Consider the following 24,007-nt stretch of genomic DNA (forward strand, 5'->3'; position numbering starts at 1 on the left):
ACCCCCCCAGGCTCCAAATTTGGCTTTTCAAGCCAGCCTCCTCTCTAAGCCTATGGAACAGAAAAATATTCAGAGTTTAAACAGCATGAGCCATTTCCCACCTGGATTTTTTTCCATGGTGATGATGAGGTTGTAAGACTCACCTCTATTGCCCACAACAAGTGTGAGGCATGTGCAAGTTAAGCAGATGTGGACAGGCAGTGGGAGAGGGAATGACACTATTTTTTTCCATGTTTTCCACTTTTCAGACTTTGTAATTGGGTTTTATTCTGCTTCCAAGACAGACAGGGCTAGAGAGCAAATAAAAAGTGCAGTGCTGAAAGACTGGATGTATCAGGACAGGCTGGACAGGGCTTGAAGCAGCCTGGGATAGTAGAAGGTATCCCTGCCCATGGCAGGGACTGGAATGAGATGACCTTTAAGGTCTCTTCCAACCCAAACCATTCCATGACTCCCCCCACCCAGACACGAGTCACAGCTCCTTATTCAGCTACCATCCCTAAATGACTGTCCTGCTTCTGAAAGAGTATCTGATTGCAGAGCAAATGAATTAGCAATAATAGTATAAACAGATAATGAGCTGAGCCAGCCAACCTAGACCTGATTGATTTTCCTGCCTTTTAAACAAAGAGAGGGCTACTTTTTAAATTTATTATAATTTTATTTCTGTGCTTCAGTTTAAGCTGAAGTGTTTGTAAATTACAGCCATGGAGAAGAGAAGCTTTCCTGAAAACAAACCCAAAAATACTCCTCTGTGCTCTGGGACCATTACATAAAAGACGCAAGAGGAAATCAGCAGGAAGCAGTGCAGTGGTGATTCCTGCCTTGCAGCCTTCAGGAGCTCAGCCACACTTCATAGAGAGGGATTTGCCTCCATCTGTGAGTCTGGGAAGCAAAACTCCCGTATCCCAACCCTTGGGAGAGCTTCCCTACTGCTGCTCCGTGTGTTATCAGCTGAGCAGCCACTGTGTTGCATACAGATGTCCTGACTGGAAAAGCATCTGGAGCTAAATCCTGATTTTTGGTGGGGCTGGGATTGCATTCCTCACTTCTGAAATACAGAATCATGGGATAGTCTGGTTGAAAGGGACCTTTAATGATCATCTTGTCCAACCCCCCTGCCATGATTTCACATCATCTGGCCAAGTCCCCTCTGGCTAGTGAACACCAGGACAGAGATCATCTGTGAAATGTGGTTTTTCCTACACACCTGAGCTGCTCACTAAGATTCCCCTAATTTTAAGTATTTTGACATCAGGTAAGACAATCTGAACGGGATTCATCACATCCTGAAAGAGATGCCTACACCTGGCCAGAACACACCAGAGATACCCAAAACCAAGTGAAAATCCCTCACCAAAAGTCATTCCCATGCCATGGCTATTTGCTCATGTAAAACTGGTCTCAGCCTACCTATCCTTGATTTTAATGGCAAAGAATCCACTCCTGTGTTGAATCACATGTGTCATTTAATGTCTTTGCAAGTTATTCCAGCATGGAGTTAAAAAACACCAGGGCAGAGGAGTGCCAGGCCAGTCCTGCTCATGAAATCCAGCCCTGTGCTGCAACACACCTGCATCCCACACACCCTTCCAGAAACTGGGCAAGCTCTGCCACGAAGTCCATAAAATTCCCCTTCCTGCAGACCTGCAGAGAGGCTGTTGGGTGTCCTCTGATGGTTATAAACTTCCTGAAAAGCCCAGACTTTGCTCTCACAGCTGTTTGGTTCTCCTCTGTAGACACTGCCAGCTTAAACGGCTTTCCTTGTGGGTTTCTCCCTCACTGCATCCTCTGCAGTCTTTCCTGTGCTGAAAAACGAACTTCTCCTCATCAGAGGTCGGCAATATTTAGTGACCCCTTGGCTGTAGAATCACAGAATCACCAGGGTTGGAAGAGACCTTTAAAATTGTCAAATCCCATTGTCAAATTTCCTCAAATATGCGTAACTCCACAGGTACTGAATCACACTCCTAACAGGGAATAGAGAGATTCACATGGATCATCTCCTTCAAACCCCCTGCCGTGGGCAAGGACACCTCCCACTATCCCAGGTTGCTCCATGCTGTGCCCAACCTGGCCTTGGACACTTCCAGGGATGGAAGATCTGAAAAGAAAACTTGGATTTCATGCATGTACAGCCCCTGTGAGGAAGGGGGGGTGTTTGAGGACAAAAGAGGGTTTAGAAGGACTTCATTGTTTATCAGTGCAAATCTACGGGCTTATCCCGAGCCAGTGATCAACCTCAGCACCACCAAGTGCTCTTAACAAGTGACTAATCTGTCTGACACATCAAATTACAGCTGTGATGAAGCCCCTATGATCAATACAATTGATAATGGCTCCCAAACAAAAGCTTTCTTTCCAGAATGTACCGAAACACTGTGTTTATTTCCACTCATTTAATAAGAAAGGATAATGAATCACTCGTTAAACCTCAAGTGATTTTCTTTTTGCTGAAAAGGCGTGGAAAGTGCAGAAGGCAGCACAAGTACCTGGCCATAAATCAAAGTTTTACACTGCAGATCTCAAGGAGACTCAATTTCTTTTCACCCTCCTGTTGGGGAGATGGAACTGGGTTAAGATTACATTTTTCCTAAGAGTTTTACTAGGCTTTTTCTTTCCAGCAACACTCAGATGAAACAGTCATCACCTTCATATCATCACCTTCATGAGATTTCTCCACAAACTTCCCCCTCACCCCCAACCGTCGAAGTTCAAAGTTTGATTTTACAGCTCAGCTTTATTTATTGAATTACAGAGCCCCACTCCAGAAAAACATCTTCTTTGACCTCCTTGTGCTCACATGCTGTGAACACTCCCCTAAAGGGAAAGCACACTCTGTGTAGGCACTTGGAAATTACCTGTCCACACCAATTTCAAAACAGAGTTCTCCATACACTGATCCACCCACAGCCACCCATTTAAGAGATTCAGAGATTCGGGTTTTTATGTTGGTTCCGGGGGGGGGCAGTGAGTGTCTGGATAATAAAATCAGGTATTGAGCTCCTAAAAACCTGCTGATATTTTGGGGTAAATGGATACCAACTGCTTTCCACAAAGGAAGGGACCTTAAAATCATCTCCTTCCAACTCCTGCCATGGGCAGGGACACCTTCCACTATCCCAGGTTGCTCCAAGCCCCATCCAGCCTGGCCTTGGACACTTCCAGGGATCCAGGGGCAGCCACAGCTTCTCTGGGCACCCTGTGCCAGGGCCTCACCACCCTCACAGGGAAGGATTTCTTCCCCATATCCAATCTAAACCACTCTCTTTCAGTTTGAAGCCATTCCCACTTGTCCTATCACTCCAGTTCCACTACTGTCTCCATGGACAAAACCATTTTCCTGTGCTCAAAACTACAATTTCTGAATCAGTCCAATTTGTGAGTAGTGGCTGGTGAAAATGTAGATTTATCCCAGCCCAATATTTCAGCATTCCATCAGGGAAAAAACCCTCCGAAGGATTTCTATATACTTGCTAATGCTTGGTTGTTAATGACTTGCAACATGGCTGCATGTCTTTATTTCAGAATTGGGAAAAATACTTTCATTGGTTTAATTCTGCTGTTAGAGAGAAGAAAAAGCTGTTCTCAATTAAACTTCCCAATGAGAAAAATAATTTTGGAAAAGCAGGAAAACTATTTTCGCTTCAACTATTTCTTCTTCTCCTTGTAATGTACTGTATTTAATTGAATTTCTTTAAATATCCATGAAAACAAAGTGAAGCATTTAGCTGGCTTTCAGATGAATGTTTTTATCAACCCTGAGTTCTCCCCTTGCTGGATTGCAGAAGAACATTTCTTCAAACGTCTCCATTTAACTGTACAGGGGCACTTGAAACAGCATCCAAATCAAGGAAAACCATCCCTTAGTAGATAAAAGCAGGGGCCAAAAGCCTTCCTGGCATCCAGTGAAGCTCCTCCTGGGACCAGCTTGTCCCAGGATTCTGTTCTAACATTGCCAATGGAGACTTTTCTCTTCCACTTCTCCCTCTTTAAGGAGGAGGGGTGCAAATCTCAAGCAGGATATGCATTTTCCCATCCCTTTCCTCAGCAAAATGGTCCCTTCTTTTTGGGTCCTGGCAGTCTAATGTGGGTCCCTACACGCCTTTTACTTTCAGAGATGGGACTGGTAACTGGAGAGAGGCATTTGGAGGGCGAGAGATCCAACTGGATGCTTTTACTTGGGGTTTTGCAGCTCTGCTGCAGGACAGGGTGAGATGGGATGGGATGGGATGGGATGGGATGGGGCAGCACCAAAATCTTATTCCTTTCCTGATTATTGAAGGAGGGAGTGGCTTAAGGCCACTTCCTTCCAGGGGGATTTCTCAGTGTGGTGAGCACTCCATGAACAAGGAGAGGATCTCGGCTGCCTGTCCCAGCTCCAGAGATACTTCACAGCCTTGGAGCACCCTCTGCTTCACCACCAGGACAGGAGCAATTTTGGCATAGGGAAGGGAGGGCAGTTCACTCAAAGGAGATGGTCACAATGACTTCCCTTGGAGCGATCCAAGCCCTGGGAGAACTTCAGGCTTTGAGTTCCCAGGGAAAAATTGGAAAAATTCCACTTCAGAGAGGTGGACAACTGAGTTTAAACCCACTGAGACACCTCAGTTAGGCTTTCCCAGCTGGGAGGCTGCAAGGGAACCCCGGAGAGCTGCTGGAACTCTTGGTTGACTGAACTGTACTCTGGAAGCACCTATTCCTCTCCCTTGTGAAGAGCGTCAGCTGGAGGAGGCCCTGGCCAGCAGCAAAAGGGCTGGGAAATGGCCAGGACAAGGCAGATGTGGCTGGGAGTTGTGGGTTTGCTGGCCAGGGAGGGACTGAGCGTTGCCATACCTGAGGTCTGGTTGTCCCAGGTCAGCTCTGCCAAGCACTGGCTGCGCTCCTCCTCGATCTCCTGCATGATGCTGCATTCCGGCCGGGTGCTGGATGCCTGCAGGGAGGGCACAGAAGGAGACAGTGAGCAAAGGCCACCCTCAGAGAGGCATTCCTGTGGCTTCATGGCCTCGTGGAGTGAGATGGAGCTCTCCAGGACCACTGCACAGATGTGCACTCAGCCTTATTTTATGTTCCCTCGAGAGAAAGGAGAGAAACTCAGAGCCTGCTGAAAAATCAGCATTTCCCTCCATTTCCTTAGGAAAAAAACCCCACAACCTATTTTTTTTTTCTGATGATCAGGAGCAAATCTGCTGCTTGATGCTCCTGAAACCCTGCCTGGCTAACCAACAGCACCAGCTATGTAGGGCAGGAAGACGGCAGCTTTAATATTCATGCCAGGAGCTGTGGGATCTGTGCTTCATGGTTTATTCCCCATCTCCTGGCTCTCATGCTAATTTAAAGCACAACAAAACCCCAAATCAAATAAGAACAGAATCTCTGATGAAGATTAGGAGATCAAGGAGCTAAAAAGCAGGAAATTCCCAGTGACAAGACTTTCTCCTCAAGTGGCTTCTCCTCAGTCAGCCCTAATCGAATTGTGTTTGTAATACAACAGTGGCCACAAAATGTTCAGGTTTTTTTCCAATTAATCATGGACTCCTCATAATGTGGAATTAATGAATTGCATCAATCATAAAACGTGGAAATAGTGATTTTTACTCCAAAAAAAGGAACTGGGAGCTCACAGTTATCTCAGTGTCCCCTTGTCACCAACACGCTCTCAGCTTGGAGGTGACACCTTGACCATTGCTATGACCAGAAACTGAGGCTGCTCCAAGCCCCATCTCTTTTAAAGGGTTTGGAAAGGGCATTCAACAGGGAGAAAACTTCTCAGAAACCCAACATCAAAGAGGTGGAGAGAGGGGAAAGGGAGCAGAAGTATTTGGCTTGAGTTTATACTGTCACTGTCAAATGTGATGAGGGAGAGAACATCGGCAGGGTGAACTTCAGGAACAGATCATGAGCACACAGGAGAAACCTCTGCCTGTAAGAAGGGATTGATTCACTGTTCACTCCTGAGTTTTGGGATAATCATATATATTCATCAGAAATAGGCAGAGAAAATAATTTTTTTTAAAAAAAGATCATTTCCTGTCTCATTTCAAAATGTGTGAGTTACTGCTCTGTTCACATATTTGCCAGTCAAGGTTTTAAGACAAAAAATCCAGAAATCCTCTGAAGAACAATTGTTTGATGTAAATTTGGGTTAAAATTATAAAATAACTTAGCACACTAAATTTATCTCACCATTTCCTATTAACCTACCCTGCTCTCTTCCCTGTTTCATGCCATGCCTGGTTCAGATTTTAATTTCCTTTAGGTTGGGAATGGGCCTTGACTAGCAGTGTATAAACAATTAATTGTGTGGTTTTCTTGTCAAATTAAAAATAAATAAAAAAACAAACACAAGAAGAAGGGGATTCATTTGGAGTTGTCTTCGTTCTCAAATATTTCTTTTTCCCAAAGGGAAACAGATCTTTGGAAATTTCATCTTGGCTCATCTGAAATACCATAGATTCATTTTGTTTTGATTTACAGTGCTTCTTGCCATTTTATTTTAACCTTAAAAAAGCATGAGGGGAAGCGTGAGAGATTTGCAGAACACTTGCTGGAAAAATAAAGACTGAAATGTTTTCAAAACATTCTGACTTTTTCAAAGGGGAGTTTTAACTCTCTGGACTTAAACCATTGCCAAATTCATCTCACATCTATAAATACCCCTGGTTTTCACTTTATAAATTAATTCCTATGACTTTAACTTTGATCAGGGCTGGCAAAGTACTCTGTATTCTACAATATTAATTTTTTTTTTTTTTTACTATTAATCTTAATTTTTTTTAGGCAGCAGATTTTATACCAAGCCCATTAGGAAGTACTTCACTGCCACTTCTTCCCTTCACTGATATCTCATGCCTCAATTGGTTGATTGCATATTCACCTCAATGGCCCAATATTTACTTTTGAGTAACTGGTTTTCTCATCTTAACAAAACAAATGAGGCTCTGTTTTGAAAAGTGGGCTTGTGACAGGCTCAGGTAAACTTGATTATACATATAATTTTTTAAAATCTCATCTTTTTTTTTTTTCCCCATACAGTCTAGGAGGAAATATATCTATGTTAGGCAGAACACTGAAAAAAGAGTGTCCAGTCGCTAAAATAACAAAATCCAGGTGATCTTGGATTTTGTAGTGCTGGTGCTGACTTCTTGTGAGCTTTTAGGGAAGGTGGGTGCTCACAACAACCCCAAGCAGGGTTCCAGGCTGGGGGCACAGAGGTTGGAAAAGGACTTGAGGGTGCTGGTGAGGGAAGCTGAACATGAGCCCAGATATGCCCAGGTGGGCAGGAAGGGCGATGGCACCTGGACTGGACCAGGAACAGGGTGTCCAGCAGGACCAGGGTGGGGATTGTCCCCTGTGCTGGGCACTGGTGAAGCCACACCTCGAATCCTGGTGTCAGTTTTGGGGTCCTCACTACAAGAAGGACATTGAGGAGCTGGAGCGTGTCCAGAGAAGGGAACGGAGCTGGGAAGGGGCTGGAGCCCCAGGAGCAGCTGGGGGAGTTGGGAAAGGGGCTGATCCTGGAGCAAAGGAGGCTCAGGGGGCACCTTGTGGCTCTGCACAACTCCCTGACAGGAGGGGGCCACCAGGTGTGGCTCTGCTCGCAGGGAACAGGGACAGGAGGAGAGGAAATTGCCTCAAGGTGCACCGGTGAAGGTTTAGTTTGGATATTAAGGAAAATTTCTTCACGGAAAGGGTTAACACTGGCACAGGCTGCCCAGGGCCGTGGTTGAGTCACCTTCCTCTGGAGGCTCTTAGCAGCCATGTAGATGTGGCACTTGGGGACATGGGTTAGTGGTGGCCTTGGCAGTGCTGGAGTAATGACTCCTCTTGATGACCTTGGAGATCTTTTCCAACCTTAATGATTTTATGATTCCATAAACAAGGAGTGGGATGTATCTCAGCTCCTCTGTCAGTGGGACACATCATCCTCAATTTTAGCTGAGTCAGAGCTCTGTGTTTAGTCTGACCTGATTTTTTGCCATTCCTTCCAGTCCACAGGGAGCAAGCAAACACCAGCTCTGAAGGTTTTCATCCCACTTCACTGCCTGTAGTTGGATGGGTTCAAACCTAAATATCCAGCACTTAGCTGGAGAAGGTCAGTGATGTATGGATTTAACATCCACAGACCTTTCACTCAATCAAGGTCAACAAACAGATTCACACTGGAGGACTTTGAGTTTGTGGCTCACTTTGCACATTAACTAAAGAAGTAAATAAACAACTCGATGACAGCAGCCCTCCTTCAACCTCCTCAGTGATAACAGCAATAACCCTCACATGTCGCAGCTGTCACTGATACAGGTTAAACAAGGCAGGTGGAATACAAATAATCCAAAAATACCACAGTTTTGGGCATCACCAGGAAACAGAAAGTGTGTCTTTCTTGTGTTGGGGGCTCAACAGGGTATCTGGTGGGCAAGGGAACAAGTTCAGCTGCCTTAATTCACCTCCCAGGTGACAAAATGTTCATGGCTGGAAAGAGCCCTCAAGAGCTGCAAGTCCTGCCTGTCAAAGGGGAGATTCCCTGGATGAGGGGCTAAATAATTATCTTTCCTTGGTCTATTCCTGCTAGAAAAGTTGAATGAGATTTTATTGACAGCTGTGTACAAACTCACTTTATTGCTTCTCCATTCTAGGGGTTTTTTTGCTATGTTCTGTTGTTTTGGTCAGGTTTTTTTCGATGGAAAAGGCAGAGATTTGGGGCTTTGGCCTCTTCCACTGCAGTGGGCAACTGGCCACGCAGACAAAGGGCTGAGGAGCACTTGAATTCCCATTTCCCATCCAAAAAGTAAATATAAAGCAAAAAGCATGACAAGCTCTGGTTAGCTCATGGTAACATCAGACAACAAACTATAATCCAGTTTCTTGAGAATATCCATTATGGGTGAAGCTGAAACATGATAACCACCCCTCACTAATCCCTCCTGGCATGCCCAAAACACCATGTAGAGGTGTGGTGAGTTTGTCACGGGTTTTCCCACTCACACTCTGATCCCTGAGCAGAAAGATGAAGGGAATGTTTTGCTGGATGTGATTTCTTGCAGCTCTGAGTTCTGCAGCTACTCTCACATAACAAGGAGTTGTAACCAAAGTCTTTGTTAACGAGACTTTTCCTTCCTGATTGATCCCAGGAATTGTTAGGGGATTACTGTGCAGTCTGCTGCTGCAAATAAAGCCTTTGTGTACACTCTTTAATTAAATACAATTCCAAGAGTTGTCACGGACTGAAGGAGCTGCAGAAATGTTTAGTCTCATCTCTGCTGTCTGCCATCAGCAGGGCCAGAATATCCATGGGACACGTGGCAGCTCATCAGAGACAGGTGGGATTCACAGCAGGACACAGAAGGAGGGATGTGAGCCTCGAAACATCCCTTTGTCCTGATCCCAGAGTGTTCCTGGCTCACCTGGAGCTCACTGCATGGAGACTCCAGAGATGGGGACAGGGGTGACTACAGTGATAACAGGATTTGGAGTCAAAGGAGGAGTAGAACTGCAAAGTCTTCAGATGATGAAATCCCATCCCTCACCCATTTCTGGTCAGCTCAGTGGAAGTGGACATGGGTTCACTTGTGGTTCTCTGAGTGACCATTTCTCACTCCCCACCTTCGCACAGCTTCTGTGAAAATAGGGATGCAATAAGACAAGAGCAAGGTGCCTTCCTAGAGCTTCTGTAACTTGACTTTAGCCACTGCTCAAGGTGGAGATGAAGTTTCTCAACCCTTTCTCATGTGAACCACAGAGGAAATGAAAGGTTTTAGCAGTCAGGTCTTATTTCAAGCATCAGAAATACGACCTCCCTCTGGCTCTCAGTAATATTTATTATTTGTAGGAACACAGGACTGAAGGAACTTCTCGCACAACAACCCTGGCTTTGATTTCTTCCACAACTTCATTCAGCTCTGTCTTAAAACTAGATTTTCAGATTCTTTTCTGTTTCTTCCTTTTAAACATCCTCAGGAAAATACAACTTTTTTCCTAAAAAGCTTCTTGAGTGGGCCAAAAAATACTGTGTAAAAAGACAAGAATCAGCAAAAGAAGACACCAGCTCAGGTTTCATATCTATTGTGATGGGTGACACAATTTCCAACAACAAGGCTGTCAAAAGCTGCAAAAGCTCTTGTGATCTGGGGGGAAAAAATAATAAAAAAGGGAGTATTTATGAAGTATTATAATTATTTGCTCTTCTGAAGGACCTTTGTGTAAGATTCCAAAACTATGTTACAGATGTGACAATGAGGGGATGTAAATTTTAAATACCAATAATATGGACATAGAATGGAAGATAAATCAGAGTTTAAAACTCCCCAGACCTCCTGTGTGCCCTCTGTAGGATCAATACAGGAGGATTTGCAAACCCAGTGATTTTTAAACAGAGAAAAGTTATATTCTCCAGTGACTTCTCTCATGATGTGAATAAATTCTCTGCGACCAACCACAAGTGAGGGACTCTGGGATCACTTGTAGCAGCATGTGTCCTTGGGAGACTTTTCCAAATAAAAGAGGTCCAGGCAAATGCCCAACTCTCCTGACTCCCACTTAGCTGTTCCAACCACTCCACTTTCTGCTCCTGCCAAACAGAATCCTGCCAATGACAGATCCATCATTTGACAAGGAAAGCAGATGTCTTTTCCCAGCTCATCCAAGCAGGCCCTGTCAAACAAAGGCAACTTGGCCAAATCAATCCAGCAGCTTGGAGGCTCGGAGCCCCCTTTTAGTCTGATTGTCCCATTTCTGTGGGAGCTGTTGGGAGATCAAGGAAAAAGAGTGTTTTGCAAAGGGCTTGGAGAGCCGGAGGGAAAGGGAAGCTGAGCAGCTGTTAAGCTGCTCCTTAACTCCTTAGGGACAAGCTTGAAAACGTCTCTGCTGCAAAACAGAGCTGAATTAGGGTTTTAAGGAAGAAGCGACACCCTGGAATTGGAGTCATGACACACAACAATTAAAAGAGGCAGCACCTAAGTGAATTCTCACAAGTGAGTAGGAGACTGCTCTGATGGCTGGGTAAGCACGTTCTGATCCTTGCTCTAAATTATCAGCTGGAGTAGCCAGGGGTGAATTTCCTCTCCAGGAAGCTCAGACCGAGGATCTGAATCCAGGCTGTTGCAGGAATGGAGGCATGCTGCAACACTGAGATCAGCGGTGCTTAGATCTGCAATTACAGGATACAGAGCAAAGTGCCACAATATCCCTCATATGGCTGAGGCAAAACAAGAGAGGAACAACGGTGATTGTCCCAAAAGGAATGGGGACAGGGACAGGAAAGGAGAGAAAGAAGTGGACCCCTCTACCTGACTTCTCTAGAAATTGGAGGGCAGCAAAGTACCTTGCAGTTTTCCCTGAGCTGCTGATCATCGACTGCTTTTAATTTCCTTTTCCCTCGGGTCTAAGAAACCTGGTTGAGGGAAGTCTGTTCTTTTTAATAAAGACTGTTCCAAAATTTACCTACTTAACTATTTAAACCTTCTGAATGAAATTCAACTGCAAAGCATCTGCTCAGTCAATGACAGGAACAGCAGAAATACAAAGGAAATGCAGATCCCGACCTGCCTGACCCCCAGGGCTCAAGAACAGGATTTGGGGATCCATGGGCAAAAATTATGAGTCTGTAATGTAAACATCTACATCTGTCTTCACATTGATTGTCCCTCCTCACCTGAAGAGAGAAGCAGGAACTTTCAGGGCACGAGCCACTCCAAACTGAAAGAACTGTCTAAAACAGGCAAAAGGGAATTTGCGCTCTTCTGCTCCATCCAGGGACCCTGAGGCAGCTGGCTGAGGGGTGGATGCCTACTCTGCCAATATCTAAAGTTAAGTGAGCCAGACCTCCACCGCCTGGGATTTGTGTACACACCTCACAAACACAAAACCTTCTCAAAGCAGGACCCCGCAGGCCTCCTGCAAGGCTGGATATTGGGTGTTATTTATACCCAGGGAGCTGGAAAGAGCAAACTGGGTGTTCTCCAGTTCTCAGAAAAGCTGTGGTGCTTTGGTTTGAGGAACAACAGTTTTGGTTACCAACATGGGCAGCTCCTGTTAACTTTTAGGGGAACTGAAAGGCCTGAGAGTGTCTAGAAATCCAGTGTGAGCCCAGGGTTACCAGGAGAGGAAGGGCTGGAGTGACAGACACCAGGCTCACCCTGCATTCCTGCTGGAAACCCTCAGAGCTGGAATAAGCACCAGCTTCACCTGGAGCTCTGGGGCTGTTTGGAGAGGAGGCAATTCCTGTCCACAGCTTCTCACTGCTTTTTTTTCCATGCGCTCAGGGAAGAACAGCAAAGAGAAGTATTACACAACAGCTTTAAACTGAAAGAGAGCAGGTTCAGATTGGATATTAGGAAGGAAATTATTCACTGGTGAGGCCCTGGCACAGGTTGCCCAGGGAATTTGTGGCTGCCCCTGGATCCCTGGAAGTGTTCAAGGCCAGGTTGGATGGGGCTTGGAGCAACCTGGGATAGTGGGAGGTTTAGTGTTGGTATCACATCCCAAAGAGCAACCAGGAGGAGGTAAAGAAACAAGAAAGAGAAAATAAGAAAAAAGGAATGCATAAAATAATCCTTCCTTTGGGATTATGTTATCCAGCAGCCACCACAGTGCCCTTCTATAACACAGTTTGGGATAAAGTTTTAACCTTCTTGGCTATCAATTCCTTCCACATCTTTTATCAAACCAACCTAAGTGAAATTCCAGGATGATTTCACTATTCATACATCACTTCCATTCTAAGAAAGTGGCCCTAACAGGGCTTGTTTGTGCCACTATTCAGAGCTTTCCGTGAAAATCCAGGTATATTCCTGGAACAATCCATAAACATGTCTCATTTCAAAGAATTCACTCTCCAAGGGCTGCTTCCCTGCAAAGGGGAGCACAAAAATACAAAGATGCTGGCACAAGATGAGTTTGGTTCATTCAGACAGCAGGAAAAAAACGGATGTTCCCTCTCTCAAATGGAGCAGAAGTGGTTCAGTCAAGGCTCTGGATGAGTATATTACTCATGGGCTTGTAAAGCATTTTTATCAGAGCCCTCTAGTGAATGGTTCTTCACAGATGATTTGAAGCATCCAGGTGTGCCTTCCAGGAAGAAGGACATGCTGGGATGAGCTCCCAACCTCGGGACAAAGGAAAAAGTCATTGTTCCTAAAAATGAGGGAGTCAAGAGTGCCCCAGTAGCTTGGAGCCACTCCAAGCTCAAGAGCTTCTCTGACGAAAATCAGGACAGGGCCACCTCTCCTCCTCTGGCTGAGGAAGGAAGGAAACAAAAGGACAAGTCATTTGTAAAATGTGTGAAGCAGCAAGGTTAGGACAACCACAGGGAGCATTGCTGCCGTGGAGAAAAGGGATTCACAAAAATGGGGAAAACCACGCAGAGAGCAAGTGAAGAGATCCTGACCTGAGGCAGCACGGGATGGACACATGGATAAAGCTGGTTTAGAGGAACAGAACATGCTGGAGAACACGGATTGTCCAGGGATCTCCCAGAGGAAAGCTTCTCATGACATTTAAGTTTGCCAGCTCTGGGTTAAGACATTTTTGATAACCTTCCTGTGCCCAATGGCCAGTGGACATAGAGGACATTGTACATCTGAGCAGCTGCTGAAGAGGGACATTCTCATCAGGACCTAACAGCCTGACTTTAGGAGGAATTTAACAGTCCTGGAGGAGCAAACATTCCTGGACTCAGTAAACAGAACTACCAGCATTCCCCCTGCACAGTCCTGCGTGAAGGGTCAGTGTGAAGACACGGGAATAGTTCAAAACGTGGTTCTGATCCTGGTGGCTGAAGAGGGAGTTAAAGCCCCAGGTTGAACAAGCTGTAACATGAGCTTAAGAGCCTTAAACACAGAGGAAAAGGTAACAAATAGGACATGACATGCACTCGCCCATGCTGTCTAAACCAGGCATGCACGCAGCACTTCCACCTGAGGAGAGCACTGATGTCTCCCCAGGAGCCTGAGGGCCACATCTAATTCTTGTGTCAGCTCCCACCACCCTCCTCATCATGATGCTCATGGAGGGATGCTGTGACAGGGCTGCATCCCAGCCATTGACACTTCTGAGCATGCAGCTGAGTGCCAGGGGGAACTGATGATCCCAGTGAGGTGTCAGATGATAGAAAAGTCCACATTCCAAACTCAAACAACCCATTTTCCATGTTTTAAACACATAACCATGGAATATTTGGGTTGGTTTGGGTTGGAAGGGACCTTAAAGACCATCTCATTCCAACTCCCTGCCAGGGGCAGGGACACCTTCCACTATTCCAGGTTGCTCCATGTCTCATCCAGCCTGGCCTTGGACACTTCCAGGGATGGGCCATAGTGAGGCTTGACCAGGGAAGTGTTTTCCAATGGCTTTAAGGAAGCAAGGATCAAACCCTCTTGCTTCCTGCAGGGATTCACCACCCCAGCTTGCCTGTTGGGTGAGAGCTTTGCTTCCCATCCATCCCTGAATAAAGTCAGCTTCCAGCATCCTCAAACTGGGCACCAGCTTGTGGTGAACCAGATGTTCAGGCAGATAATTAATTCTTCTTTATTCCCCCGGGCATTTCCTTTTGTCATTCCTTACCTGCTAACAGCATACATGGGGGGGAAAAAGATTAGAGGGAAGATGTTTCTGCTTTGTCTGGCTAAAAGGGAAAATATAAAAGAGCACAAATGACACAGAAACTGAGTGCTTTGATGGCAAAACCAAATCTTAGTGGTACAGGACCACCAGACCTCTCTCAGGTGATGCCACTGGCTGTAGATCTCAGAATGATTTACAAAGGTAGTATCTCTAATGTCTTTTGACAGATGGAGAAATGAAGGCAGAAACCCCAAGATAAAAAAAAAAACCCTGCATAAAACCAACCAAAACACCCCCCAACCTCAAAAAAACTTAAGAAAAGCCCAACCCACAAAAACCTCACAAAAAATCCACAACAAAACTGACAAGTAGGTCTCTTTGCCTCCAGAAACTCCTTCCTTATAGAAAAAAATAGACAAAGTAGTAACAACCCCCCCTCTAGATACTTCACACTCTCTGTTGCCAGCATTTGAATGTCTCTAAAAGACCTTTCCATGTGCCAGTGTATGCTGATGTCCACGTCAGTCAGAGATATGAAATATTGAAATGCTCTCCTCAAAATACCCTGGTCTGCCAGCAAAGAGCCAGCAGAAAAAGGGAGAATTTGTGTGGAAAAATGAGTGGAAAAGAAAGGAGTTTGGTTCTTGTTCCATGAGAGCAAGAGAAGGACTTCAAATCTCGCTTTAGGAATATTGGGTATGAGGAAAACAACAGATTAGGCAATTAGGAAGGTAAAGCCTGAGATGGACATCACTGATCAGGACACCTGGGAAGAGGATCTTGGAAAGAAAACAATGTTTAGAGCAGCAGAAGGAGCAGAAAATCTCTGAGCATTGCTAGAAGTCTCAGCCTGGCTGTCAGGATCAGCTCAGCTGAGCAGAAAATGCCTTTGAGCAACAGGACTAAAAAGAGAACAACAGGAAAAGAAACCAAGTGAGATTACTATGCAAAGAGCTGAAATTCAAGAGAAAGCTAAAGATAGCACCCAAAAAAGGAGAACTCACATGTAGCCCCACCCCAGCTTCTGTTCACTGGCTTCTCCAAAGAACTGGAGGTGAAAATATAATTTTACTAATGCAGACTGGAATAGTTGCACATGAAAATGATTTAGCTTGAATAACTGAGAACAACAGGACTGGGTGTGAAGGTGCTCAGGGGTATGGAAAGTGATAGGAGGTGGAAGCCACTCAGATGGGAAAATGGGCTCGGATGGGATGGTGGGACTGGCACCATCTGGCTGAAAGTCAACAAAAGTAAAGCTTTTTTATATGTAGGAAGGAGGGAGGAAAAAAATCCAGACAGCTCTCAGCGGGTTAATCTGAATTAAATACTCAAGACTTTTGAACACCACTTGAAGGAAAGAGTGATGGGAAGTGGCAGCAAATGGAGGTGGGGACAAAATAGGAAATATGGATTATTAAAGTAAATAATGGCATTATGTAACCTATATATAAATTATGTAACCTATAGGGGTTTTTTTTTAAGGTAATTGGTTGGTTTGGGGTTTTTAGGGGGGGGGAGATGAAAGTCAGTGGATCTAAACTTTCCTAACCTCAGTAAATAATCTGGTTCTATGCTGAAAGGAATGACTTCCATAACAATGGATACAAGGATTAATAAAACTGAAAGCAAACTAAAGGAGATTGCCCAGAGAAGCTGTGGATTCCTCATCCCTGGAAGTGTTCCAGGCCAGGTTGGATGGGGCTTGGAGCAACCTGGGATAGTGGAAGGTGTCCCTGCCCATGGCAGGGGGTGGAACGTGCTTTTTTTTAATCACTTGTGTGAACAGACACCTGAAAGTGGCTAATCCAGATCTACCCACAACTAAAGATGGGGCAAACAGCCTTAAAAAGAGACAGAGAGGGATAATTTAAAGGATGCTGATGGTGCCTTTGGAGTAATCAGCCCTTTACAGCCACCTCCTGCCTTGCACCTTTCCATCAAGAGTTGGATCTTTCCTGGCTCTACCCCAGCATCCCGTGGTTGCATCAAATCAAGACAGCAATAACAGTTGAGAGCTCCCCCAGAAACTGCAGTCCTGTAACATGGCTACAATTTCCTGACTGGAAAGAGAAGGGGGGGGAAAAAAAGAAAATTAAAAAAGCAAAAAAAAATAGCAACTAAATTCAACTTTGGTTTTGGGGAAGAAAGCATGAAACTTAGGCAAAATTTTTTGCTGACTCTCCAAAACTCCTTCAAGTGTGCAAAATCAATTAGGTGAGAGACAGGGAGCAGCATGCTGAGCAGCAAGAATATCAATGAGGAACACAGGGAACATCTCGTTCCACAGCAGTCACCTTCCAGAAGGGTGAGAGAGGGGAGGAAAGCAAAACCGCTGGGGAGAAATCAGCCCTACCTATTCATGCCTCTTCTTGTGAGCCTTTCAAACCCTGACTGTGACATGGGATAACAGAGGAGGAGGCTCCCAGGTGTCCCTGTGAGATCACCAGGATTTCAGCACCCAAATGCCTTTCTGAGGTGGGGTGGTTTCACACTGACACTCAGTGCCTCTGTGCACGCATGAAAAAATCACAGCCCTGCCCAAAATCTATAACAAGACTGGTCATCTTTGCTGATATGGCTAGGAAACTCCTGACACTCTCTCAGTGGTCTTGAGCAATGATCTGTGGCTCTGACAACACAGTTGTGAGACAGCCAGGTGCTCTGGGCAGCTGGACACAAGAGGCTGAGCTCAGAGAATGCTAAAAATGTATTGGTGACACTGCCATTGTCCCTCCATAAACACAACCATGGCCTGATTAACCAATTCTCCCCATGGAGAGCGGCTGGAAGTTCATCCAACATAACAGCAAAGTCTCTCAGGCGTGAGTTATCCCTTCTCATTATTGTTTTAACAACCTTTCCTGCAGTAAATCTGGCCAAGGGATTACCCCCATTACTCCCAAGGAAAGGATGCCACAGAGGCATCGTGGTGACCCCAGCACAGGCAGTACCTGGTGCTATCTAATCACTGAATAACAGGAAAGTTGGCTGGAAGGGGTCTCTGGAAGGCTGGTCCAGCCTTCCGCTTGAAGCTGGACTCACACCAATGTTACTCTTGCTCAGCCACAGATTTCTCTACCCATAAAACCTCCAAGCATGGAGATTGTACAATCTTTCTGGGTGATTTGTTTTGTTTCACAACCCTTGTAGTGCAGAAATCTGCATTATTTGTACCTGCTCTTCAAGCACCTTCTGACTACACCCTTGTGTAGAACCTTGAGGTCAAAGAGGAGCCACATCTCCCCCTTTCACACAGTGAATGTTCATCTACACCTTCACAAATAATAACCATGAAGATTTGCATTGGCAGCCTTCCTGCAAGGTAAATTGGAAGACAAAATTAAGTCACAGAGATTTCCAGTGGCTTGGAAATAGGCAGGATTGCACCTCATTTCCAGGTGGCTGGCACAATGCACAGCCTGCCTCACCGCTGAGAATGGCAATGTGGGAATGATTAAAGGTCTGGATAACCCACTAGGATAAAAAATAATTGTAAAAAAGCCAATTTTAAAAAAGCCCAGCTAAACTTAGGGATAGAGAAAGCAAATGTGTAATCAATCACAAACAGCAAGAGCCTAAACAGTAAGATTTCTTCCCAAGGACATCTATTTAATGTGGGGAAAAAAGACCTAAATTCCACAGACTGAACTCTCTGATGAGACAAATGAGGATTAGAAGCAAAGCTCTGCTTGGGGATGGTTTAACTCTGCCTGGCAGGACTGGCCAGAAGAGCCTTTCAGGAGCGTCTCTTCCAAATCATTCGGGTCTGTTTGTACTGCAGGTCCAAGGAAGGAACTGATGGTTGGAGCTATGCAGATGGTGAAATTAAACTTCATGGAGTCAAACAGGTGAGCTCCAGAGGTACTTTCCAAATTCAGCTGACCCAATTCTGCATGAAAATGATGTTGAGCTTGCCAAGAGTAAAGGGAGAAGGTGCAATTTTGGAGATTATTCTTTTAGCTATCAGAAAAAACCCAACAAAAATTAGAACAGTCCATATGAGTCTGACATCCCTGTTTAATAAGTAAGATGTCCCAGTAATGGTTTCTATAACCTTTTGTCCCATCCTTTATCAGTATCCCCAGCGATGAGACTCAACAGTGTCCTTATAGATCCTAACCCACTCCTGGGCTTCTCTCTGCTGACCATCAAAAAGATTTGATCTATGTTTTGAAACACTAAATTACAGTGACTGCAACTTAAGGCTCAGATGTGTAGTTCTACCCTACCAAATTTGTGGTTCTACCCAGACTGGTTATGGAGATTTTTTTTCTCCTGCTTTTTGTTTGTGGAAGTTTTATCAAATACTTAAAGACAAGTTGTGATTCGTCCCTCAATGTTTCATTTTCTAGAATAAACATCCCCAGTTCTTTCAATTTTTTTTTCACAGCATTTTTCAGACCTTTTATCATTTTTCTAGCCCTGCCTGGACTCCAGCTTCTTCAAGTGTTTTTAGCCCAGCACAGAAACACGTGCTCCAGTTAAAAGTCTGCCAGGGATTATTTGCTTCTTTTCCTTTGACCAAAACAAAAGTTTGGTTCCAGTTTATTGTTTATCTTACTTGCAGCCTAATATAGTCAGCAGCCAAATGTAAAAGCGGTTGTCTATGAGCTCAGCCCAATGTCTGTGGAAAATGAACTAAAACAGGAAAAAAAACCTCTGAGAAATTCTGATTTTGCAGATGGAGAAGTGCATAAATTTGGGGAGGACAAAACCTTCTGTCAGGAGCAGAAATCCAGGGTAATTTTCCAGGTCCTTTATCTAAGTCTTAGTGACATAATCACCTTTCAGCAATTAAAATATCAGTGCACCAGATGAACTTTTTGCTGCAGAGCCACAGCTGACCAGGGAAGATGAACTGCAAGGAACAACATCATCCCTAAGGAAAAGCAGGAAAACTCCCAGAAAAGGGCATCCCCCTCCATCGCCTCCAGCCCCTGAAGTGACGTCACACATTCCAATAGATTTGCATATGTATTCATGTTGAAACAGAAGGGTGAAAATACAGCCTTGCCCTGCAAAATCAACACCAAATGATAAAAAAAGGTTTTCTTAAAAAAAACCACCAACATTTCCTCATTTTACTTCCTCTCCATTCACGCAGCCCAGCAGCTCACACGCACATGGGTGAACCTCACTGAGGACCACCCAGTTTCACAGCATTCCTGGGAATTCCCTTGTTAATCACAAGGATTGTATTGTCTTCAAACATCAGGAAGTCTGGGCATTGAAGGAATGGAGGTAATCAGGGAGATTCTTCTGCAGGGAAATCCTTCCCTGTCCACTGTGGCTTTACTTTTTCCCCAGGGTTTGTACAGCTGACAGGGCCAGTCAAACAAGAGACCTTGACACCACAGAATCCTAAAATCAGGGAAAAGACCTGGAAAAGACCTCTGAGATCTCTGAGTCCAATCATTAACCCAGCACTGTGAAATCCACCACTAAACCATGTCCCCATGGTACTTGAAGAGCAACCAGTGTCAGATCTTCTCCTGCAATCCCCAGCCAGTGGCTGTTGGGATTTTAATTCAGGATGCAATTGGAAATAAGATGACACCTGCTAAGCCACACAATGGATGGCTGACAATGAGTCCAGCTGAGTTTACCCATCCAAGAAGGATAAATCTCATGGCTTCAAGATGCTCTGGACTGGGACATGGTTGAGGGGTGGAGTTGGCAGTGCTGGGTTAAGGGTTGGACTCCATGATCTTTGAGGTCTTCTCCAATCTAAACATTTCTATGATTCTGTGGATGTAGGGGTGAAATTGCACTAGCAGATTAAAAACTGCTTTTAAACTCCTTCTGCAACAGCTTGAGCTGCCGTCAAATTTCTAGTTACAAAATGTCTTAGAGGAAATAACCACAAAACCCATCCTAAAGGATTAAGGTGCTTCATTAAAGAATAAAAATAATAACAAATTAAAAATCCAGTCCCTCTTCCCTCCAGAGTCTTACCTTGAGCAGAGTTTCCTCAGCCACATCACACATTCCTGGAAATCTCAGATTTCCCACAGAAAGCATCCACTGCAGGAACATTTCAAGCATGGACACGCAACAAACATAGCCCAAGAATCCTCTAAAAACATTAACTGACAAAACCCAGCCACGTTCCTAAGCTGCCATCCACACCCCATGAAGAGGAATATGTTCTATAAACACAGAGATATCTCCACAAACACTGATACCAAACAGGAGATCCCCCTTTGCCTGTGTTCTACTGACTGAAAGCTGAGTTTAATATACAGCACTTTCCTTTTTCCTCTCTGGTTTTATTACTTGTACCAAGTGTAAATCTGTTAATCAACCAGCACTTAAATTGTTCATAATAACATTAAAACCATGCCCCTGTGAAATCAATGAGGTTCCCCTCTCAGGTCCTCTCTGTGGACTGTAGGAAATTTCCCTGCGCTGATTAGAGTGTTTATTAAAGTTGGGTTTTGAGTAAACAACTGTTGTAGGGAATTGATCACTGCTCTTCCGTGCTCTGCTCTGCTGATGCTCTGCACCTTTCCAGGGAACACGACCAGAACGATGCCATTAGGATGACATTATCCTATTCCCACTGCCAAATTGCCATCCCTGTCTTCCAGAAAGCAACACCAGCATGTTGTAGGAGACTATTAAAATATCCTTATTGTCCTCCAAATGATGCTTCTGTAATAAAACCCATCTTCCTCCTGTGATCTCTGCATCCTGACAAAAAACTTCCTCCTCCTGATGACCAGCGCCAGCTTGAGCATGGGGTACCTCCTTCACCATCCACCCCTGGCTGTCCTGTTTATAAAATCATGGAATCATGGGATGGTTATGGTTGGAAGGGACCTTAAAATCATCTCATTGCAGCCCCTGCCATGGGCAGGGACACCTTCCACCAGACAAGGTTGCTCAGATCTCAGGTTGTTTTCTGCACACTGGTCATGGTTCTCCTGGAAGGAAGGGCCAGGCCACCAAAGACACGATGGTGATCCAAGCCAGGCACGGTTTCCCAAAGGAAATGTTTAACTTGGAGTAAAAGCTTCTTCCCAGTTTAACCATGAATCTAAAAGGGGGGAATCGGAAGTGAAAATAAATAAGTGAACCAACAACCCAGTGTTTACTAAACTAAGACAAATACACATGAAGAAATACAAATAAAGTATCATGAAGCTTAGAAGCATTATATGAGAACCTGAAAGCATCAGGAAAACTCCACAGCTGGTAAAAATAAGAGATTAATGAGAAATTAATATTTGTAGGGGGGTTTTTTTATTATTTGATTAGTTTTCAGTTTGATTTCCTTGGAGATTTTTAGGTTTAGATTTTTTTTTTTAACAAAAACTTTACAACAAACAAAATTGTACAGACTGTACACGCCAGTAGAGGAAAGTTCAACATGTAATAATTTTGATCTGTATTTGGAAAGCAGCAGGGCAACATGCATGGCTCTGGTGATGATGGAGAAGCTTTTTTCCAGCTCATTAGTAACAAAGGCAGATGTTAAACAGCATCCAGGAGAGATAAACATTTAAAATTAGCAGGCCTGGATAACTTGCACCTAAGAGCATTTGTGAAAGCTGGCTGAGAAGATCTGTTTGAACACAGCCAAATGCAAAACCTGGACTAGAGCAAGAACACTCAGCACAGACCTCCTGTATGGCAGCCCGGATTTTGGAAAAGAAGTGATGTGGCAGAGAATTTGGGATTAAAAGAGGTAAATAAATCCACACGAGCTCCCTGTGAGCACCACTGGGAAAAGGCAAACACAAGTGTTTGCTGGATAAACTGAGCAGAGAGGAAGGACAAGAAGAAAAAACTCCTTTTTTTTCACAGCATTGGGAAGATCTGTCCCGTGACAACACGTCAAGAATTTTAAGAGGCCAATAAAAACCGAAGGAGGGTGTGGAAAGGAAGCACAAAAGGAAGTAGAGGAGCTCTGCATCCTTCTGGATGCCCTCAGGTTATCTCAGTAGCCCCTGGGTGCATGTTCAGGCAACTTAAGCAGGTGTTGAATGTGCTCAGAGGCCCTTTGCTGTCAGAAAATTCAACCTAGCAGAGTAAAGCACAATGGGATAGGAACTGAAAACCTATGAAAATCCATAACCCTCTCCAGATTATCTCCAATAATAGCAAGGGCCAGGGGAAAAGTGTTGGGCTGCCCATCTCAGCTCCTGAAAAAGGAAAGTTCAGCAGAGCACGAGTTACATTTTATCAGGAGCAGGTTGTTGGACTGGACTTACTGGAGGTAACTGGTGAAAATTATCTGCTTTTAATAACTTGCCAAATAAAATAATCCATCTTTCCCATCAGGGATTACTCTAATCTTAATATAGCTCTGACTGCACAGACTTCCTGGGTTTTGATGTCAGATTTTGGCCCAGGCACTGAGATGTTACATTTTCCTTGGATTTTCCCAAGTAGCTGCTGGCTTCTGCTCATGAAAGCCCACTTGCTCTTGTTTGGGAAAAAACACATTTAAATAATGACGTTTCAATGAAATTCTCAACTGCAAGAGGAGGAAATGCTGCACAGAAGCCCTTGACAACTCCACTTTAGGGGCAGTTCTGTTGGATTGACACCTTTGGGTTGGAAAAAACCTGGTCAAGGTCTAAACATCCATGTCATTAGGCAAGAAGAGGCAAAGAAAAGTCATATTGATCCTGCTGGAGCCACAGGTGCTGTCAGTTCCCAAGGTTTTATCAGGAACTTGCAGTATCTTCCTTTTTTCCATGGTCAGCACATCCTGGTCTGGTGGAAGGTGTCCCTGCTGAGAGCAGGGGGTTGGAATGGGATGAAATTTAAGATTCCTTCCCACCAAAGCCATTCCATGATTCTGTGATCCCAGCCAACAGAGGAGCAGCAGCAGCAGCCCTCAGGTCGCCTTGGTAGCACAGAGAAGAAAGATGCCAAGTACCTGTAATCCAGCTGATAAATAAATGAGAAATTCAATTTTTTTTTTTCTGAATAATTTCATGATATTTTGCTGCTGGTTTTGCTGGTTTTTGGGGTTGCTATTGGTATTTCACCAGTGCAGATCAGTGACATCGAGCTGGTCCCTGTGCTTGCAGGAATAGACACAGATACTGCATCCTGAGGCAGAATTCCTTTGCCTGAAGTTTGGTGCCCAGTGCCAGGTGAAATTCTCGAGAGCTGGGAGAGCCCATGGTACAAGAAAAGGTGTCTGAGGCACCTGTGCCCTCTGCAGCCCTCGGCTTCCTGAACTGGCACCAGGCCCTACCTGGGGGCAGATAAATCCAACCTCAAAGCTCCAGTGACCACAAAAGCAAGAGTTTGACATCTTAATCTGCAATCCAGCCCCACCCTGGGCACGTTTTTACAGGACAAAAGGAGGACCTGATCCTATTCTTGCTAAAAATGAAGGATGCCTGGAGTCTCCCTGTCCCCTGTATAACATCTCCCTCTATTCCATGTGTGGAAGAAAGAAATCCATCTTGAGTGCAGGAGCTGT

The 24,007-nt window shown here is 44.7% G+C and overlaps 1 protein-coding gene across 1 annotated transcript in view; it reads right to left on the reverse strand.

Annotated features, from left to right (window-relative positions):
- The window catches only part of VIPR1 (vasoactive intestinal peptide receptor 1), a 100,005-nt gene that overhangs the window by 58,715 nt on the left and 17,283 nt on the right, over positions 1 to 24,007 (reverse strand). The window contains exon 2 of the mRNA XM_048313360.1: positions 4,837 to 4,933. Within this exon, the coding sequence (XP_048169317.1) occupies positions 4,837 to 4,933 (97 nt within the window). The remainder of the gene's footprint in view (positions 1 to 4,836; positions 4,934 to 24,007) is intronic.

The sequence above is a fragment of the Corvus hawaiiensis genome, chromosome 1 (genome assembly GCF_020740725.1).
Source record: "Corvus hawaiiensis isolate bCorHaw1 chromosome 1, bCorHaw1.pri.cur, whole genome shotgun sequence".
Lineage (NCBI taxonomy): Eukaryota > Metazoa > Chordata > Aves > Passeriformes > Corvidae > Corvus > Corvus hawaiiensis.